The 21,274-nt window shown below is 40.5% G+C and overlaps 2 protein-coding genes across 3 annotated transcripts; both read left to right on the forward strand.

Moving 5' to 3' along the window:
• Nucleotides 1–2,281: 2,281 nt before the first annotated feature.
• Nucleotides 2,282–5,379, forward strand: LOC124149238. 2 transcript variants are annotated; one of them, XM_048382121.1, is made up of 4 exons: nucleotides 2,320–2,419; nucleotides 3,612–3,616; nucleotides 3,657–3,813; nucleotides 5,003–5,379. In XM_048382121.1, exons 1-4 carry the CDS (start codon nucleotides 2,350–2,352, stop codon nucleotides 5,266–5,268), a joined length of 498 nt encoding a protein of 165 aa, XP_048238078.1. In that variant the 5' UTR covers nucleotides 2,320–2,349; the 3' UTR covers nucleotides 5,269–5,379. The 2 variants fall into 2 exon arrangements, with proteins under 2 accessions (XP_046376650.1, XP_048238078.1); XM_046520694.2 differs by lacking the exon at nucleotides 3,612–3,616 and having other exon boundaries at nucleotides 2,282–2,419; nucleotides 3,673–3,813.
• An 8,257-nt stretch (nucleotides 5,380–13,636) lies between these two features.
• LOC124149242 (tubulin alpha-1A chain-like) lies at nucleotides 13,637–17,985 on the forward strand. Its single transcript, XM_046520699.2, has 3 exons — nucleotides 13,637–13,778; nucleotides 16,029–16,251; nucleotides 16,646–17,985. The coding sequence occupies exons 1-3, from the start codon at nucleotides 13,776–13,778 to the stop codon at nucleotides 17,773–17,775; spliced, it is 1,356 nt and encodes a 451-aa protein (XP_046376655.2). The 5' UTR covers nucleotides 13,637–13,775; the 3' UTR covers nucleotides 17,776–17,985.
• The last annotated feature ends 3,289 nt before the right edge of the window (nucleotides 17,986–21,274 follow it).

The following is a 21,274-nucleotide window of genomic DNA, read 5'->3' on the forward strand; positions in this document are numbered from 1 at the left end:
TAAGTGTTAAATCCTTCTGACACTGAATATATTTATCATAAGTTGAGCTCACGCTTGAAACAGAATACAGCTTTCATCGGTGACATGTGTTATTAGAAAGGGACATTGATATTCATACATTGATGACGTCAATCTTGCGTGTTGGGCATTCACGACCCGTACCGCGCGAGATAATAACGAGGAACGCTCAAAACAATGACAAATATGCTGAAACGCAATATTGTAAACTTAAACAGGTATGTCATTATTAATACTGTAAAACATCGATAACACAATGATATGAGGGCTGGTCAAAAAGTTCTAAGCCTGACAAACAAAACCAACAATTGTGGAAGTATTTTTAATTTTATTTTTCAACATAATCTCCCTGCTTTTCACTACACTTCATTGAGCTTTCCATGTAGGTGTCCTTTTAGTTAAGGAAACAGGTGGACGTCGGTTGGCGCCAGGTCTGGCGAGTATGGAGGTGAGGACTCTCTTCGCACCCACATTGTCGCATAGCAGCCTTTGCAAGTCGAGAGGTGTGAGAAAGGCACTCCAGTAGTATGCATTCCTGGCAGCTTTTCTTTGATAGAATCTCTCAGGCGATGAAGCAAATCAGCACAGTAGGCCCCAGTAATCGTCTTTTGACTTTCTAAGTAATCAACCAGGATCACACCATTTGCATTCCAAAATACAATGATCATTACTTTCTTCACTGATCTTGAAGACATGAATTTCTTTGGTGCCGGAGAGTTGGAATAGTGTCATTCCATGGACTGACCTTTGACTCTGGATTATCGTGGTAGACCCATGTTTCATCACCCGTTACTAATATCTTCTTGAAACTGACTAGATCCTCTTCAATGTCAGTTTTTTCCCCTTTAGATCAGAATTTAGAAACTTTAGGACCCAACTAGCTGATATTTTATTAATCTGTAAATGTTAATGAATAAAAGTTTCAACGGATCCATGGCATAGACCTGTGTCTTCCACAAGTTCACAAATGGTAAGACGTCTATCTGACAGTATACGTTTTTCTATCTCCAGAACTAGTGTCATTATCAAGGCTTTTTTCCAAACCTTAAACATAACTGCCCAACGTTTAACAGTGGAAAAGCTGGGGCACTTATCCCAATACACTTGTGACATGCGGTCATGAATTTATTTGGGAATACCTTTCTCTTACGTCAAAACCTTGATGATTGTTTGGTACTCGTTCTTTTCCATTTCTGTGTCCAATTGTACCAATATCATGTTCAACTGGCTGACCCTAATATACAAGCGGCCTCATATGATCAAATACACTTGCAATTAACTACTTAAATAATTTACGACATTGACTTGTTCACTTTCTTATGGCCCATAGGACCAACCCTCGTACTTTGTGTTGTACAAAAGCGCTTTATACATTGTCTAATGTTAGCGTTTGATATTCATATATAAGTAAAATATTTTCAAAACTGGTTTCATCAACTATAGAGTGTATCCTTTTTGATTGCCATACTAATGGGTAAGAACATATTCCGATTACCTAGATTCGTGATCTTCTTTTCAAAGAGATAGACATGAATGTAAATGCCATACGACATTAACAGATCTTATTATTTGTAGTTAAAATTTATTAAACACTTGTAGACAGCATGTATTTGTTTTTATGTTTATTCAATTTATCACGTGACAACTCTTCTCGAATAATCAGGACAAGAATATCGATTAACATTATCCACTGAACTGACTACAAGCACAACCTAGTGTTTTGTGGGTTTTTTTTATCCCAGGCCGTTTTCTGGTTAGGAGAATATAAAATGGACAACAGTGTATGTAACTCCTGTTGAAAATAGAACATGACCCAGCCGGCTGTGGCAGAAAATCATCCATTTAGAATAATCCTGGTCTGACATCTGGTTGTAGCTCACCTCGCCTGACATATTGATATGGTTAGTACAATTAATTTGTATGAATGTTGCACATAACCAAAATGAATAAAGTTATCCTTAAGTTATGCATCTATTTGGCCCAAAGGATCTGCCTCAGTAAATAGCCTCTTTATATAGTCTATTGCGGATACAATGATGGAATTTCTTTTTCATCTGCCAATATCTGTAATATTAGGCCCAGTCTTCTGAAACTAAATCTTTCGGCTTCAAAATATTGTTCCTGATGTGGTACTGACATAACAGGTCATACTATTGACATGTACTTAAGCGTCAGATGTCAGAAAAAGTATCTAGAAACGTGTGGCTGAAGGGCAGCAGTTATATATGACAATCTGCAAGGTGAGCTAAAAAACCAAACCGAGTCTCGTGTGAAGCTATACACGACAGTGGAGTAACTTTTCGAGCAGTCTGTTGCCGCATCACGGACAAGATGAAGTTCAGTTTCTGCATGTGCCTTTGCATTGTTGTAGGCTTTGCAGGGTTGCAGGTACAGGGGAGAGGTAAGGTTTGACTGATACAGATGATTGATTGAAGTTAATGGTTGTCGTGATTATTACTTTAGGGAAGGTTTGACTGATACAGATAATTGATTGAAGTTAATGGTTAATGGTTGTCGTGATTATTACTTTAGGGAAGGAATATATGTTTATTTGTTAATCTATAAAATGAATGCATACATCATATAGTTAAATTCTGCTGCCTCTAGACTGCGTTTTGTTTGATTCATCTGTTAAAGATTTAACGCGTAGATAATCAATCTGAATTCATCTTTTGTAATGAGAGTGATCTATAAATCACCCTCCACAGCGCACAAAAGAGTTGACATTTGGAATTTCCCTTGAAAAATACTCTATTTTATAATATTGATTCATTTATTGGTGTTTGTTGTAAAGGTCTTAAGTCTTTGGACTTTTAAGTCTTTTAACTTTTGGACAGTTACCCAGGGAATTCGATTTTGATTTTTTTAAAGATGTCACGGATGTCTGTGATGTATGTAAACATCAATATTAACCTTCTGAAACATTAACCTGAAGGGGTACAGGTTTTTTTAAGACATGACGTGATAAAAGGAACTTTTTGCCGAATGAATTATCTCTTGAAAATAATGCGAATATCATCCTCTTTGGTAATATTAGTTTATGTGACATATACAAATTATTTGACCCGTTTAAAGAGGCGAAATAAATAGACGTAGCTATAAAATATCACTAGCTGGTCAGAAAATTACAATTTACCACATACATGCTTTACACTTCATGGCATGTTATTTGAGGCATAAGATCATCTCACTTTGCAAACATAGTCTTAAATTAGTTAGACTATGCATAGAAAGTAATTGATCTTGTCAGCCCAACTTTAGTTGTGCGAGACGCAAGTTATTTTATAGAGAAGCGTTATAGACAAAACAGTCCGCTCAAATAGAAATAATTCTTCGCTCAGTTCGATTCAAGTCATATTTCTGATAATAAAGAAAATGTTATTTATGTTGTACCTAAACATCAAATAATAATAAACTGAAATTTGTACTTCTATCAAGAGAAACGTTGAATGATCGACGATTTCATTTAGCAATCATTATGCCATTTTACTTCAACGCCATCAAAGACAAGGAACATACCTGTTCATGGACTTTCATAACAATACAACCTAATCATGTTAACTGAATCAATCATGTTAATAATAGGGCAACAGATGCATGCCGGACGTATTACCATCACTCTGTGATCCGCTTTCTGTTTCGATTTGTTTCCAGGACCATTGGTGTACTTCAGGGCACTTCTGCCAAGTGACAAGACTTTCGGACTTGAAAGTACCATCGTATTCAGCAAAGTAGAGGCAAACGTGGGTTCCGGATATAACTCATCATCCGGGGTATTCCATGTTCCAATTGCAGGTATTGTACCAACTTATGTATCATATTCGTATCGATGTGCTTGCGTGTGTGCGTGCGCGCGTGCATGCGTGAGAGGGACGATTGTTCATTTGTATAATGTGGCCTACAATTTAGGACGCCCGTTAAAGAACGGTTAAACAGTGCACCGAAAGACTGACCTCTATCAGAACTGGTAAGCATTTTGTAGACTATCTGCTCATTTATTTGTTCTTTGAAGAACTTATTCTGCTATGGTCATTGCCATGTTTTAGACTTAGTAAAGCTTAGCGTAATATGAAAGTCGACTGTTGATGTTTCAAACCCAATAGAATTAAGACTTCGAAAAAGATATCGGCCCGCAGGCCCGAGGCCTACAGATTTGTTCCCGGGCTGACAGTTTCATATTTCAGCAGACCCTCATTAGCTTTGAGATCAGACAGTGCCCAGTCACACTTTCAGGATTTTTAGTGCCGTCATTGATAGGACCATTACCGATTTAAATTTGTCAAGATCCTGTGATTCGTGGCGGGAAATTCACAAACAATCAGATATTGTTCACGAAGCGTCCCGCTTCAGCCGTTTCCATCCGAATTCGCCACGATTCTCCCGTTCTCAATCCGAATCTGATCCGATTTGTATCTTCCGCATGCTAAAAAAGAACCGAATCTGTCCCGACAGCGTTCCGATTCTCCCGAATGCGATCCGACAGAGATCGGACAGTGACCGGACAGTGAACCGACAAAGACGGTTCGCATTCGGGAAGATCCTGACGCAATCTGGACTCAATCGACAAGAAACGGCAATGAACAATTCATGCCCGTTCATCACGACAGCGCCCCGATCCACAGGACACCGTCCAGACAACACAGGGCATTGTTACGATTTTGATCCGATACAGCAGAATCTGTCACGACATAGTCACGATTGTAATCCAACTAGACAAAATCGGATGAGTTTTCCGAATGTTACGGGACGCATCATACTGTCGGGAGTACTTGGCCGCCCTCTCTGGACCTTTCCCGATCCGTAGGACTCTGTTACGGACGTATACGAATGATAGGGCATTCCAGATCATTGAGGATAGTTATATGATTTTTCCACTTTTCGTGTCGTAGCGCTGTCTGATCTCAAAGCTAATAGATAAATAACAACTGTATTTATATATTGGTGTGAACATACTACATAATATGTATTATGTGTTTTGCTTTAGGTCTTTATCTGATGAAATGCCAACTTGAGACCACGGACCCTGGTGTCTCAGAGTTCTTCCTGGAGAGCCAGGGAGTACAAAAGTCTGTGCTGACCATTACACACATTTACAGCTCCAAGACTATGAGTGTCATCATCCCTCTCAAAGTGGGAGACCACGTTCTGATGAGGAAGAAATTTGATAGCCATAACGCCCCACTGCGAGGTGGAGTGTGGTCTCAGTTCTCTGGATATCTGCTGCGGGAAGATTTAATCAACTGTCAATGAATCAAATATGTTCAGAGGAACCAAAATAATAATTTCATCATGAAACTTTTATCACGCACTCCTGTTTAGAGTAAACGTTAACATTGAAAATAAACTGTATCATTGAGTGATGTTGATGTCTTATCTCTATATGATTCCGTCGAGGTCGTTGTTGAACGTGATATATTTTTTCTTCAATGGATTAAACTCAACATTCCTGAACTGTTGGCCATCCGTCAAAAGTGCTCAGATGTACATCGGTTCAAGCAACATCGTGGTCATTTCTTAGTAACATTATTACGTTGAGAGAGTTATTTTAGACCGTGAAGGTCATGCAAATTGCTTCACACTTCATTGCCTATAGATCGCCATCCGATTGTAATAATGAGCACCTCATGAACAGTAGAATATCCAAAATCTCTTTTCAGCCGATACTCAACCATTTGGAAATTTTGATGTAAATATAAGAATCCTGTCAATAGGGATAAGAAAACACCACTAGAGTCCACTGTTCGATTCCTACTTTGTCATGAGCATGTGTTAATAAATCACTAGCAAAAAGAGATGTTACCGGGTTTTCGCGAAAACGTATCCTGCTCCATCGGTGCCACCCGTCACAAACACATGCAAAGGCAAGTCAATTGTTCAGCTGAAACAAAATCTGGGAACGTTTTTGAAAGCTGTATTTGGTGTTGAATGTTGTAACCCTATGTCTGCTATGTTTTTAGGTTTTACTTCCGTGAAGTCATGTTATAATATTTATAAACTGACGACTCGTGAGAATCCGGGGTAGAATAGATCTTCAGCAGCCCATACTTGCCGCAAAAGGCGACTATGCTTGTCGTAAGAGGCGACTAACGGGATCGGGTGGTCAGGCTCGCTGATTTGGTTGATGCATGTCGTATTCCAATTGCGTAGATCGATGCTCAAGATGTTAATCACTAGATTGTCTGGTCCAGACTCGAATATTTACAGACTTTTGTTTCCGTCACGTCCGGAGGTCAAAGATAAAGGTGTTTTCCATTGATAGATGACGATCACATGGCGAGGTGAGGTGAAAGGTTATTGAAAATGATTTATGGATCTGGGTGTGATATTTAATTTGAAGAATCAATCATTTCTTTTAACATTGTTTACACAGTTGAATTACCGTTGTACGTATCTCACCCTATGCCGTTCTGAATACATTCCCTGAAGCGTTTCAATTTGTATATGGTCTGGGCTATAATTGAAGCATATTTGAGTCATGTTATGGCTTATGAGTGAGTGAGTGAGTGAGTGAGTGAGTGAGTGAGTGAGTGAGTGAGTGAGTGAGTGAGTGAGTGAGTGAGTGAGTGAGTGAGTGAGTATGTACGCCCTTTCCAGTCATATCACGGCAGGTATGAGGTGAGGTGATGTGAAATTGGGTTTTACGTTGCGTCCAAGATTATCGCACTTATATAGCGACATGCATGCATGCGTGTGTATGTATGCTTGTACTAGTCCGGACTAATGCCGATTTTATAGTGCTAGCCAGCTGAAATACCATGCCGCAGTTTAACTTAAATACCCTACTCAGGCAAAGAAAACTGACCCCGAGACGACCAGTTCTTGGTTTGGCCTCCTCACTAGACAGGAAAACACCAAGTACCACCCTGTAACTTATTTTGGTATGACGCGGCCGGGGATCGAACCCCGGACCTTCTGGGACGACGGTCTATCCACTAGGCCCCAGAGGCGGTCAGTTGTGGATGAATGGGGTATGGACTGTTCACAAAAGTAGACGCTAAAACATCACGTACGTAACAAATACAAGAGGGTATGGACTGTTCACAAAAGTAGACGCTAAGAACATCACGTACGTAACAAATACAAGGGGGTATGGACTGTTCACAAAGGTAGACGCTAAAAACATCACGCACGTACAAATACAAGGGGGTATGGACTGTTCCCAAAAGTAGACGCTTAAAACTTCACGCACGAAACAAATACAAGGGGGTATGGACTGTTCCCAAAAGTAGACGCTAAAAACATCACGTACGTAACAAATACAAGGGGGTATGGACTGTTCACAAAAGTAGACGCTAAAAACATCACGTACGTAGCAAATACAAGGGGGTATGGACTGTTCACAAAAGTAGACGCTTAAAACATCACGTACGTAACAAATACAAGAGGGTATGGACTGTTCACAAAAGTAGACGCTAAGAACATCACGTACGTAACAAATACAAGGGGGTATGGACTGTTCACAAAAGTAGACGCTAAAAACATCACGTACGTAACAAATACAAGGGGGTATGGACTGTTCCCAAAAGTAGACGCTAAAAACATCACGTTCGTAACAAATACAAGAGGGTATGGACTGTTCACAAAAGTAGACGCTAAAAACTTCACGCACGTAACAAATACAAGGGGGTATGGACTGTTCACAAAACTAGACGCTAAAAACATCACGTACGTAACAAATACAAGAGGGTATGGACTGTTCACAAAAGTAGACGCTAAAAACATCACGTACGTAACAAATACAAGGGGGTATGGACTGTTCACAAAAGTAGACGCTAAAAACATCACGTACGTAACAAATACAAGAGGGTATGGACTGTTCACAAAAGTAGACGCTAAAAACATCACGTACGTAACAAATACAAGAGGGTATGGACTGTTTACAAAAGTAGACGCTAAAAACATCACGTACGTAACAAATACAGGAGGGTATGGACTGTTCACAAAAGTAGACGCTAAAAACATCACGTACGTAACAAATACAAGAGGGTATGGACTGTTCACAAAAGTAGACGCTAAGAACATCACGTACGTAACAAATACAAGGGGGTATGGACTGTTCACAAAAGTAGACGCTAAAAACATCACGTACGTTACAAATACAAGAGGGTATGGACTGTTCACAAAAGTAGACGCTAAGAACATCACGTACGTAGCAAATACAAGAGGGTATGGACTGTTCCCAAAAGTAGACGCTAAAAACATCACGTACGTTACAAATACAAATGAAATCTTCAAGGAACACCAATCACATGACCATAAACAGAAGCGTGAGCCACAAATTCACAAAGCGTACAATCCCCGACCATTTTAGAATTAGCGTGATGCATCACGTGCGAACTGGGTGGCGTATGTTGTCCTTTTGACGATGGAGTTTACCAGGCTTTCGAGATCTCAAAAGCTTTCCAATGCGAAAAGGTCAGAAACTGTGACAAAAAGGAAAAGTCAAAGAAAATGCGAATCAAAATTACACACCACAGTTATATATACAATTAGGTAAATATACTACTACGTTGTTTGTACTCCTCAATTCCACAAGACTGAGACATTCCAGTATTTCACTTCTGTTTCTGGAGAGAATATTGAAGTAACTAATTAATAATTCATCATGCGAACAATTTAGTGGCTTTTTTCTCTCTCAAATAATTATGTCCATTTTCATGAATACCTCAAGGTCTAAACTCGCAGCTCCGCGGGGCGATCTGATAGCCTGGGGGGTAAAGCGTTCGCTCGTCACGCCAAAGACCCGGGTTTGATTCCCTACATGGGTACAATGTGTGAAGCCCATTTCTGGTGTCCCATAACATAGCATTAACAACACTTGATAGACTCACAGTAAGTTTTTTCTGTAGTATACATTATCGATCAGTTACTCAATAAGCTCCTGTGACATGAATTATTTTAATTCCGAAAAGTTATTTGCTGTTTTAAATGTTGTGTCTGGTAGTTAGCAAATAAATAAATAAATAAATAAATAAATAAATAAATAAATAAAAAAACATTGATCGTGGTGGCACGTGATCCTGTGCACAGCTGTTTTGTGGTTGTTTTCTATTTCTGCCTCTGATCCTACTATTAATTGTTTTGCGATACATCGTGCACTTCCGCGTTCTAAGCCTGTCCCGTGACAGCTTTGAGTGGTCAGAATTGTCAGCCAGTCTCTGGCACGGGTTCTGTCGCTAATTCATACGTCGCTGGGGTGTATAACCAGTCATTAACTCACACGGGGTCCTTACGCTACGGCATCGCACGTAAAATATCAGTCTCATTGTTGCTGTTGGCGAAACCACATTGTGTGTACTACTTTAGTGGGCTGTGAGAAGGCCCATTTGTGATAAAGTACTGTCGGAAATGCTAGAAAACCGCTTTTTGCCTGTTAAAAAAGGGATATATTTTTTCACAGACTGTTGTTATTGAAATATCGAATAACTACCGATCGCCCTACCTGTGGTTTGAAGTATTTCCGTCATGTACAGTGTGTAAAAATTTTATATGTGATGAAATGCACTTTGTATTAGAATGTCCAAAACTCTCAGAAATTAGAAACAAGTTTTTGCCACAATACTACTGTATGTATCCTTCTGCCGTAAAATTCTCTCATTTGATGTCCATTACTTATAAGCCAATTCTATTAAAACTGGCAAGTTATATAAGATCATGTATGGAAATGTTCCACTGACATGTTTTCTTCATTGTATCTAATTCCTGTGTCTAATTACATCTCTGTATCACTGCCGTGATTTACGAGAATAAACATCATTCATTCATTCAGTCACAAGAAATCCTATCGACAAGTTTACAGGAAAAAAATTCGAACGAAAACATGAAGTTCACATTTATTCTAAGTCCAATGATGGCTGTCTGAAACGGACTATAGAAATATGCGCACGTGACTCCCTTACAATGATAATAATGTAGTCTAATAAAACATCTACTCCACATACAAAAATCATTTTGAGAAAATTCTAGATGTGCATCTTCTAAAATGACAAAATGACGCTGCGTTTTATTTGTTAACATTGATCCTATGATGCATGTTATATTACACTTGCATAGCAATAACCAAGGTACACGATATGGAATCTGTACTTGGAAATACATACAAGTTCTTTACACTTTAGAGAGATAGAGGCAAACCATTTATTAATTTAGATAGGGTGAATTACCGAACTGCCCAAGCTATGGTGTTTTCAATTCATAGCATCAAGTCTACGGTGTGATAAGAAAACAAAACAGGTATAGGGATGGTCTCGAAAACAAAACTGGGTCGTAAAAGGATTTACTCAGCTTTGATACAGGGCGATTAGTCGTATAGTGTATGAGCAGAAGGTTACCCTGACTTTTAGTAGAATTTGGGAGGAATTAGAGATACAATTAATTTCCCAGACTGCACTATTGCTCTCCATGAGATGGGATTTCGATACACTGCGCGTGGCGATGACCGAGCACTTTTCAGGGGAAAATATTCCATCCTGTCTATGAGGTCACATTATCTCCGAAACATCCATACCTATCACAGTCAGGGCGTCCAGATAATTTACCTTGGCAGATGGACAAAAAGCACCCATGGTACCACCAGGTAAAGGTAATCGTGTCATTGTTTTGCACGCTGCAACCCATGATATGGGCATTACTGAGGGATGTTTTCGAGGCGAAAAAGAAAACTGGTGATTTTCATAAGGAAATTATAGGAGGTGATGTCTTCTTAGACTGGTTGGAACTTCAGCTATTGCCCATTTTAAACAACATCAGTGTGATTGTCATGGATAACGCCAGTTAATATAACGTCTGGGGATCAGATACTGTCACCCAACCATGAGAAGTCTGAAGGCGACCATACAGGAATATATGACATTGGTCGACTTCAGACCATATGGAACGAAAGTTCAACTCATGGAGAAAATTCGGCTGAATAAGAAACCAGTAAAGTACATGACATATGTGCTGGCGGCACAACACGGTTACGTTGTCTTACGTACGGCAGTCAGACATTGTGAGCTCAACCCTGTTGTGCCCATCTTGGCTAAATGTACAGGGTTCGTGGCAAGACATAACACAACATTCAAAAGTACAGATTCAAATACGTCATCAGCTGAGATAAAAGCTACCCCAAGAAACCATCTGTAGAACAACAAATACTTCTGGATTCCAAAACCGCAACCTTCCAATACTCATCCCGTTTCATAGCTCTTAACTAGTCCATCATGTTTCCAAGCAATTATAATGCAGTAATATCCTAAATTGCTACCTCATCAACGCATGTCAATTAAGTACAATAACAGCAATATTTTGAGGTCATCACCTTGGGACAGGTGTTAGGTAATCACCTCAGGTTATAGGCCATTTCATGCATGAAAACACACGAATATTTTCGAAGTTTATCATCATTTTACCTGTAAAAGTACAGTTTAAGGATAATCACAGTGTCAGTTAGGACAAGCTAGATTAGGGCAATTCGCGTTATTTTGATTTATGCTCTTTTTATAGTCCTATGACTCGTATTTATTAAATGAAGCCAGAAAAGCAGTTTTTTAGCATTTCCGACAGTACTTTAGTTTGATGCATGCTCAGAGAACAACACAGCGCTGACAGTGTCGGGTCGGTAGCTGTGAGTGAGTGAGTGGGGGATGGGTGAGTGAGTGCTACAATTCGCCCTAAACCGGAAAATATTAAGTACCATTACTACTTTCCGTATAGAAGGCCTGGGAATATAATGGAAAACCCTTTTAACAATATATTTATTATTGGAACTATTCAACATTCATTAATATGCTGAATAGTATTACAGTTATATAACGTCTCAAGGAAGAAAGACTCATGTCTTTCAGACCACGGATCATAATCGAGGGCGAATATAGCATTTGAATCAACGGAACCCGGTATGACTACTGCACCATACACCACTGAGCCGTCAACAAATCAAACTATCCTACATACAACATGAACAACTGGTTTTTTAAAGGGGCATCAGAGATGTGTGTCTTTTACACAAAAATGCAACAAATCCATGTACTGCACAACATGATGTGTATGGGAATACAAAAATAAGTATAAAAAGAAGTCAGATAAAGTCAAAAGTCGGTTATAACCAAACAAAAAGTGATTAGTGAGTTGGATGTAACGTTGCTTTGGACAGTGTGTTAGTTGTATAACAGCGGGTCATGTTAATGTGGGAAGAACGCGGGTTGCAGGCTTCACCATTTTTGTGAAATCCACGTATAGTGCTGGCCTACCACATATGGTGATCAGAGCTAATTTGGGATTCGAACCGACAATAATACGAGTTAGAGAGTGTTATTCGCGGCGAGGAGTGTCTGAATATTGTTCTACGTTGAATACTCAAAATACATCACAGCGGCTCGTAATAATCAGTCCTGCAAACCAGTGATACTCGGCCATGCGCCACTTTGCATCCACTCAATGATCATTATTTCGACGACTGGGGCTGTGGGGTAGGGTAGTGGTTAAGGCGTTGGTCGGTCACTCCAAAGGCTCCAGGTTCGACTCCCCAGATGGACATAATGTGTGAAGATCGTCATTGGTGTTTCGTGGTGATATGGTTGGAATATTGCTAAACATGGAGTTAAACTCACTCACTCACACATGACCCATGTTTCTCTGCAGGCTACCGGTGGTGTTTCCGGATATGACTTGAGACATCAATAGGGTAAATCAAATGGCCCAGTGGTATTTGTCGCGGGTGTGTCGCGGCAATTCGCTTTGCTGAGTTGCGCCCCATAGCCGTGCAAGGATCCTCTGAAAGTGGGTCCCAGTTTCCTATTCGCTCTGACTATAAAACTGTTTTCTCAGCGCCATACTCGTGCCCATGGGTTTCGCTAAATAAGACATACATTAGTTTTTGTTTTTCTCCCACATCAAGCTGACACGCCATGATATAACTTTACCACTCAACACACTTCTTCGCTTCGACTTCAGTTATATCTTATGTGTCTCATATTTTATAAATATCCAAGTAGGTTCACACTGGTCGGTTTTAGGGGTTTTCTGATGACACCGTTATAATACTCCCATCCAGCCACTTTGATACGGCCGTTCAAGCGGTGATTGGGTCTACACGTTAAGTTTTCATATTCAAATAAATATATTGTCTCCTCTATTATGTATTATTTATCATTTAAACCTGCACATGGATGAGTCTACTATGTTTACTGGAAATTACATAAATCACTGGTGCATAAAATTGTGTTGATAAAAATGTAGTTTAAAGTAGACGCCGCCGTTCAAACTGACTGCATGCCGTTAAAACATAAAACTGTGTTCAGGTAGGCGTGACACAATGTTAACTAGTGGACCATGTCAACGTATTTCCAAGTCTACTTTTGAACTAAACAAACTTTTTTTTGGGGGGGGGGGGGGGGGGGGGGGAGAGGGGGGGGGGGGGGGACTTACATTAATTAAGACCATAGACATTACCGCTTTGGTGAAGCCCACGACCACGGATATGTTGTTGGCAGAGACACCCAGGAGCTTCGGTCGAATGTCACCAGGGAAGATGAACCATTTGTCATGACAACGTGTCAACCAAAGCGTGACAACTGATGACGATAGTGACGCTTCTTTGATCCTTTCTCTCTTTATCAATTGTTATCATGCAAGCATGACGACGTTGCTGTTGACAACAAACTTGTTTGTTGATCTCATCAGTCGTCTCCTTCAGAATCATTTCAGCTCGGACGTGCCACAGTTCCGGTCTCCACGAGCACTGATCCTGTTGCCGAGACGACCTTAGCTACTTCATCATGGTGAGCATGAGAGGCATCTGTTGACACGAGAACTGTTCCTGTAATACAACTATTGTTATCAGTACAGCCAGTGTCTTATGATTGTTTTAGAGGCATTACTTAGAAGTTGACGGATGACAAAGTAGACACAATGTATGGATAACAACTTTACAGTATTAAAGAAGTTGTTATCCATAAATTGTGTCTACTTTGACTGTCTTTTGTACAACTTAAACTGGTCCTGTTACATGCATGTGCACAATGAATGTAGTGTATTGTAGGGTAAGACTGGGTGGGTGATTTTATGGTGTACCGTCATTTCAGGCCCGTATACATTGTAATATGTGATATGTGTGAAAAACCACAGGTGTTCATCATTAAAAAGAAATTGAGAATCGTACATTCTCTTCCTCATATGGCAATTTCTTGTGTCCCCCGCCGTGATATTGCTGGAATATTGCTAAAAGCGGCGTAAAGCCATACTCACTCACTCTTCCTCATATAATTTGAGTTGAGACGAAAAGTTTGGTGTTTCAAACAGTTTGAATCAAACTTGCCAGGACTGCTAGTTGGTCCGACCCTTATCCCGCTATAAACTTCCCTCAGTCGTAATAAGTCAGTCGCGTCCTCAATAGTTTAGCCTTATTGTGACAAGTCCTGTTAATCAGAGCGTGCACATCCTGGAGTCAGTTTGCGAGTTGCTGGAGCGTTCACTGTGTTAGTTATCGATTATTACCTGTGTTAGCCTGCTTCGGGTCTTGCTCAGGCATGTCAATTACGGGTATCACTTAATAAGTAGTCATTTACTTTAGCGGATGGTGTTCACACGAGAACGTTGTACTGCATAATTGCAATGTTTTACGTTGGGATGATAATACAAATCTTGATAATATTTAATATTGACGTTTAAGATTCAGTCAGTAGCTAGAGTGCTCACATTTAACATAAACAACAAAATATATAGAGGATGTTTCATGTGTCGAGTGAAATATCATGTTTCTCTCACCGAGTAGCCACTCGTGAAAATATCTCCTTTCCCCCCGTCACGAGATGAGAGAAACATGATATTTCACTCGACACATGAAATATCCTATTTATTATATACTTTTGGTGTAGTTGTCTGCAGGAAGATTAAATTATTTCATTACAAATGTAAAACCTTCAAGCGTAAATTCTCCCTACATAACACACATGGACGGTTTTCCACCCCCTGTAAGTACGACTAAAAATGTAGTTCCGTCTTTGCTAAATCTTAAAAAATAAAAACAAAAGTAACCAAAAATATTTGATGTCACTAAATTTCTTTAGTATATATTTGGATATGATTATATACAAAATCAACTTCATCAAAAAATAAATTTCAAATCAATGAGACGGTTGTTCGAAGCGAAAGAATACACGCAATTCAAGTAACAAAATGGCGCTTTGCGAAACGTAATGTATCGACTGACAAATCAGAAGAGAAATTCACAGTTTAATACAAATCATTTTCAACAAAATAACAAACGGTAAGAATCGGTATTAACTACATAAATGACCATCTGTCATTATATGACTTGTCAACGTTGAACTGACGTAAATCAACAGTTTGTGTACGAGCTGTCTCGTGAAGGCCAACATAGTTCCGTCAACGTGTTATGTTCACTGCAGTGAAATATCAGGTGTTATATTCACTGCAATGAAAATATCACTTTTCACAACTTCAGAAAACTCAGTCTTTCACACTGAAGTATATAATAAATGGCTGCCTCTCTTAACTCAATTTGTTCATTATCCATTTCTGGAAAAAAATTGTCACAGTGACGTAATTGTGTTTTTCGTATTGTGCTATATGTCAATTAGAATAGAATAAAATCTTTCTTACGTGTTTTTATATGAAGAAAGTTTGTTATCCTCGCGTTGTTCAACATTCAGTGGAGCTGCACCCGAGAAGATCCGGTTAGAATTGATCTTCAGCAATCCATGATCGTAAGAGGCGGCGGCTATTGTTGTATTAATAGGCGACTAATGGGATCTGGTGGTCAGGCTTCCTGACTAGGTTGATGTATGTCGTAGTATCCCAACTGCGTAGATCGATGCTCATGATGTCAGTCACTGGACTGTCAAACTCGACTAAAGCTGGAACGGGGGGGGGACAACTAAATTAACAAAGTCAGTGCAGCAGGGTGAACTGTGAAACACATACCTTCAAAAGCAAACGTTTTCTTTCAGAAGGAAATTAAAGTAGGGAGACTGACAAAACCGTACAGTTTTCATTATATTTTTTTCCAGAGGGAATGCATCTCTATCCATGTCGGACAGGCCGGATGTCAGATGGGCAATGCATGCTGGGAACTGTACTGCCTGGAACATGGCATCCAGCCCGATGGTCAGATGCCCTCAGACAAGACTATCGGGGGTGGGGACGACTCCTTCAACACCTTCTTCAGCGAGACCGGGGCAGGGAAACACGTCCCCAGGACAGTGTTCGCTGACCTGGAGCCAACTGTTGTGGGTGAGTTTCACTGCTGTAAACATTTTCGTCACATGTGTATGTATACTTACACGACTGGATAGCCATAATTCTATGTCATCAATTCAGACAGTTTCCTGTAGTTTCCCCGAATTATAGAGGAACGCCTGATTCAATTTGACAACCGGTGGTTGCACAACACAATGATAAAGACCTCATTGGTGTTATGTTAGTGCCACAGCTACTTTGAAACACGGTGAAAGTATTCACTAAAGAAGAACATGCTCATGTTGCTTTGTCAGTAGATATTCCTCAGATTGTCTTATATGCATATGTTTTGTAGAATGAAAGAAAAAAACATTTATTCATTGGATATAAAGTTCCAAGTTTTCTTTTGCGAAATTCATTATTCGCATCTGATGAATTTTCTTTCTAGATGAGATCCGCACAGGAACGTATCGGCAGCTGTTCCATCCCGAGCAGCTGATCACCGGAAAGGAGGACGCTGCGAACAACTACGCCCGCGGTCACTACACCGTAGGCAAGGAGATTATTGACCTAGTTCTTGACCGGATCAGGAAGCTGGCTGACCAATGTACCGGTCTCCAGGGATTCCTCGTTTTCCACAGCTTTGGAGGTGGCACTGGCTCCGGCTTCACCTCCTTGCTACTGGAACGTCTAAGTGTCGATTATGGGAAGAAGGCAAAGCTGGAGTTCTGTATTTACCCTGCCCCGCAGATCTCAACAGCTGTCGTCGAGCCCTACAACTCTATCTTGACAACCCACACCACCTTGGAGCATTCAGATGTCAGCTTCATGGTCGACAACGAGGCTATCTTTGACATCTGTCGTCGAAACCTCGACATTGAGCGTCCTACGTACACAAACCTGAATCGTCTGATTGGTCAGATTGTGAGCTCAATCACAGCCTCTCTTCGTTTTGATGGTGCCCTGAACGTGGATTTGACCGAATTCCAGACCAATCTTGTACCATATCCACGAATCCACTTCCCGTTGGCAACGTTCGCTCCTGTAATATCCGCAGAGAAGGCCTACCATGAACAACTTAGCGTGGCAGATATCACCAATGCATGTTTCGAGCCTGCCAATCAGATGGTAAAGTGTGACCCTCGTCACGGCAAGTACATGGCCTGCTGCCTACTGTACAGAGGCGATGTCGTCCCGAAGGATGTAAACGCTGCCATCGCCAGCATCAAGACAAAGAGAACCATCCAATTCGTCGATTGGTGTCCAACTGGTTTCAAGGTCGGCATCAACTACCAGCCACCCACTGTTGTCCCTGGTGGTGACCTGGCTAAGGTCCAGAGAGCCATGTGTATGTTGAGCAACACCACTGCTATCGCGGAAGCATGGGCTCGTCTCGACCACAAGTTCGATCTAATGTACGCAAAGCGTGCTTTCGTCCACTGGTTCGTGGGGGAGGGTATGGAGGAGGGAGAGTTCTCCGAAGCCCGTGAGGACCTGGCTGCCCTGGAGAAGGACTACGAGGAGGTTGGGATGGACTCTGCTGAAGATTATGGAGAGGAACAGGAAAATGAATACTAAAGAGTCCTTTAAACCTTACCAGTGATAACCATTAACCTACTGTCTTACAATATCAAACGTGTTTAACGTAAACGCAACACACATGTACTAGTTACAATCTATAATCCTGAAAAATATAATTGTGTGATGTTATATGCTACAATAACTACCTTTCCGAAAAATGTACAAGGGATGAATCAATATCTGCAATTAATAAATTATTTAAACAGAGATTGACTCATGACTTTTTTAAAGGGCTGTGTATTGGCAAAACAGTTTATTGCAATGTATTGCGATACGTATTGCGATATACTGGGAGCTGTTTCACAGTAATTGACACTGATAATTTTCTACATATTAAAGTTATTATTACTCAGTGTTTCTAGGTTTGTCATACCCATGCTCGTGGTTTTCACCGAAGTGGTAAACGTCTGAGACCTGAATCACTTCGGGCTTTCCTCCCACATTAAGCTGACACGCCGTGATATAGCTGGAATACTGTTAAAAGCGCGGTTAAACTCAACTCGCTCACTCACTCACTATTATTACTCAGCATGGGCAGTCACCGCCATTTCGGATACAGGGGAGATAACAAGGAGAGAGAAAGATCCCTTCCGCGTTTCCACCGTTTTGTCAATCAATTTCGACATGAAGCATCATTTGTGAATGAATTTCTGTGTAAAATGTAGGCTAAACGATACTAATAATAACGAAACTTGTTATCTTTGTTTTACCCAATAACCCGGAACACAGAAATAATTTCGCTGTACGTATCGTTTGATAAATGTATTGAAGTATACAGGTTTAGCGGTAATATCATTCAGTCATACCATTTATATTTGATTATCAAAGCAAAACGTTTTCTTCCATGGAGTTTGATCATTTATTTCAATCTAGATCTATTGATAATCAAATACCTTAGGAGGTGTTCTTACAGGAAGTTACCTGTTTCCTCCTCGGCTGAAATAAGTTGTATGTAGTTGAGATACGTTCAGGACGAAGAAGACATTGAATCGTTTCGCGGGGACGACATGCACAGTGTTTTATTCTCGCCAACGAACGGATTAGGTTAGTTTCACGCGGTGGTCATTCGCATAGCAGGTATATCACGGTGACTGGACACATGGGTGCCGTTGTACAAAACAACCTTAGCGCTAAGGTTACCTTATATCCTTAAGTTTTAACCTTAGGCCTTTACTAAGGTTAACCCCCTGTTGCATGAAACTACCTTACGCTAAGGTAGCCTTAGTTAAGGTGAAAATTTTAAGGTTGGTCAGACCCAACCTTAGCCACGCTAAGGTTGATACTTCATTGAATTTCAACATGGCTACTTTCTTGTTGATGTGTGAGGAAACTGAGAGAAGTTTGAGGAAACAGCGTGTTTTCCGAGATCGCACTTGATGTAAAGTTTGATTGCCGACACCGTTTCTGTGCACTGGTAGACGGCTGTGTCATGTTGAAGTATCAATATTAGTCGTCTGCAGATGCGAGCAGGGGAGATAACTCTCAACCGTAACTACGGGCATAATTGAGTCTCCCACACTAAAGTGTTCAACCTTAGTTAAGGTTGCCGCTAAGTATCCTGTCCACGTTAAGGTTGTCCAAAGGTAGTTTTGTGCAACGGGCGTAACTTTTTGATAAGGTTACCTTAAGATTAACCTTAGTAACTAAGTTCAACCTTAGTAAAGGTTGTTTTGTACAACGGCACCATGGTCGATAATGTCGGCATGGTTTGCTGTGTTGAACGTCGTCGGGGTACGATGAAGCACAATCAGCCTAGAACAGTACGTTTTACACTTTATTTCCTAAGGTTGAACCTCTACATCAAAATGTAGTCAGGGCCAGACAAACCAGTTCCTGTTCCATGGCTACCCTGAACTGATGTCATAAGTGACATATGGATTTCGGTTCAGACTATACCCCCAGTATCTCATGATTGTTTTAAGAGACGACTTAAATTGGGATCCGATGTCATGGTATCCTGACGGCGTGGACGGTGAGGATGACAAGAGGGATGACTCAACTTTCCCTTCATGTCGAGCAATATTCCATCAGCTCCAGCCCTTGGTGTTTACATTTCACAACTTGTGAGGTACAATCAAGCATGCTCTTTCTGCGAGTATATCAAAGAGCGTCATACGACTCTTGCTTAGAAGTTGTTTGATGACGGTTACAACATTCAAGGCCCCAGTAAAACTTTCAAAAAGTTTTATGGTAGACATGTAGAGGACATTTCCAAATTTGACAAAATCAGTGACAAAAATTATGTCCGATTGAATTCTCTGTTTTGACTTGTACGATTTGTTCCCGTGTTTTTTTCAGGTGAACAATTGACTTGCCTTTACATGTGTGTATGACGGGTGCCACCGGTGGGGCAGGATTCGCTCACTCTTTTCAAGACGGTTGGTATCATCACTTTTTTATATGCGATTGATGAGTGACATGCGTTTGTTTGTCACAGAATCTAGTGCACATTATACAAATGTGATCACTATTACCTTCAGGGTCAGTCTCAACACGTTGCCTCTTTAGTCAAAGTACAGGTCATTGAAATGACTTAATGCTTCAAGAAGACTTTCGCGAACACCTGGTATCATCACTATTTGACAGTGATTCATAAACACAAGCTCATGATATTGTCGGAATCGTACAATCGACTGTGCTTTTGGCAGAGATTTCTATTGAATATGGAAAGGGTTTTGTTGATTTTACTGTTATGGTCGGGACTATTTACAGGAGACCAAGATCATGACATTGCTGAAATATTTCTTACTGAAGATTAAAGCAGCAAACATCTTTATTGGTTTTGCGATGCTGACCTGAACTGATGCTACGGGGAACTATAGGTCACACTACCCTATGATTGTCGTAATAATTGGCGATAGAGGATCGGGTGGTCTCAACATAACTAGTGACCGATAAAAGAGCCGACATGTACTGCCATAGATGTACTCCAAACGTCTCGGTAAATATAAAACGTTTTCGCCAGGGAATAATCAGTCTAGATCATCTGTCGGAACAGATTCCATTGGGCGTATAAGGTAAAAGTGTGGTGGGAATAGAGCTGGGACGAGTCCAAATTTACTACCCGGGTACCCGACCCCCTATTACACGAACCTACCCGGGTACCTGCTGTAAGTTTCAAGAGTTGGGAACAAAATGTCTGATTGGTAATTGTTTTACCGCAGCCTTGGCTAAAACTATTTAGATACATGTGTCAAATAATCAGATCATGCGTTCACTGAAGTTGACTGAAGCTTTATCTGTACTCAAACATATACAAGTCAAAAGGAATGTGTTCATCGTCAGAAAGAAATGAGAACATTAGCGACTTGTTGTGTAACCACTGAGCTATATTGAGTTTTTGTCATTTAACAATATATCACGTGACTAACCACGGGTCCGGGTAGTCCTGTGGGTACCCGGGTCTTACTCAGGACCCACCCGACCCGAGTACCCGAGTTACCCGTCCAAGCCCTAGGTGGGAACTATATAAAAATCAGTGATGACACCTGGAGTT

The sequence above is a fragment of the Haliotis rufescens genome, unplaced genomic scaffold (assembly GCF_023055435.1).
Source record: "Haliotis rufescens isolate VD_foot unplaced genomic scaffold, xgHalRufe1.0.p SCAF_4, whole genome shotgun sequence".
NCBI classification, from domain to species: Eukaryota; Metazoa; Mollusca; class Gastropoda; order Lepetellida; family Haliotidae; genus Haliotis; species Haliotis rufescens.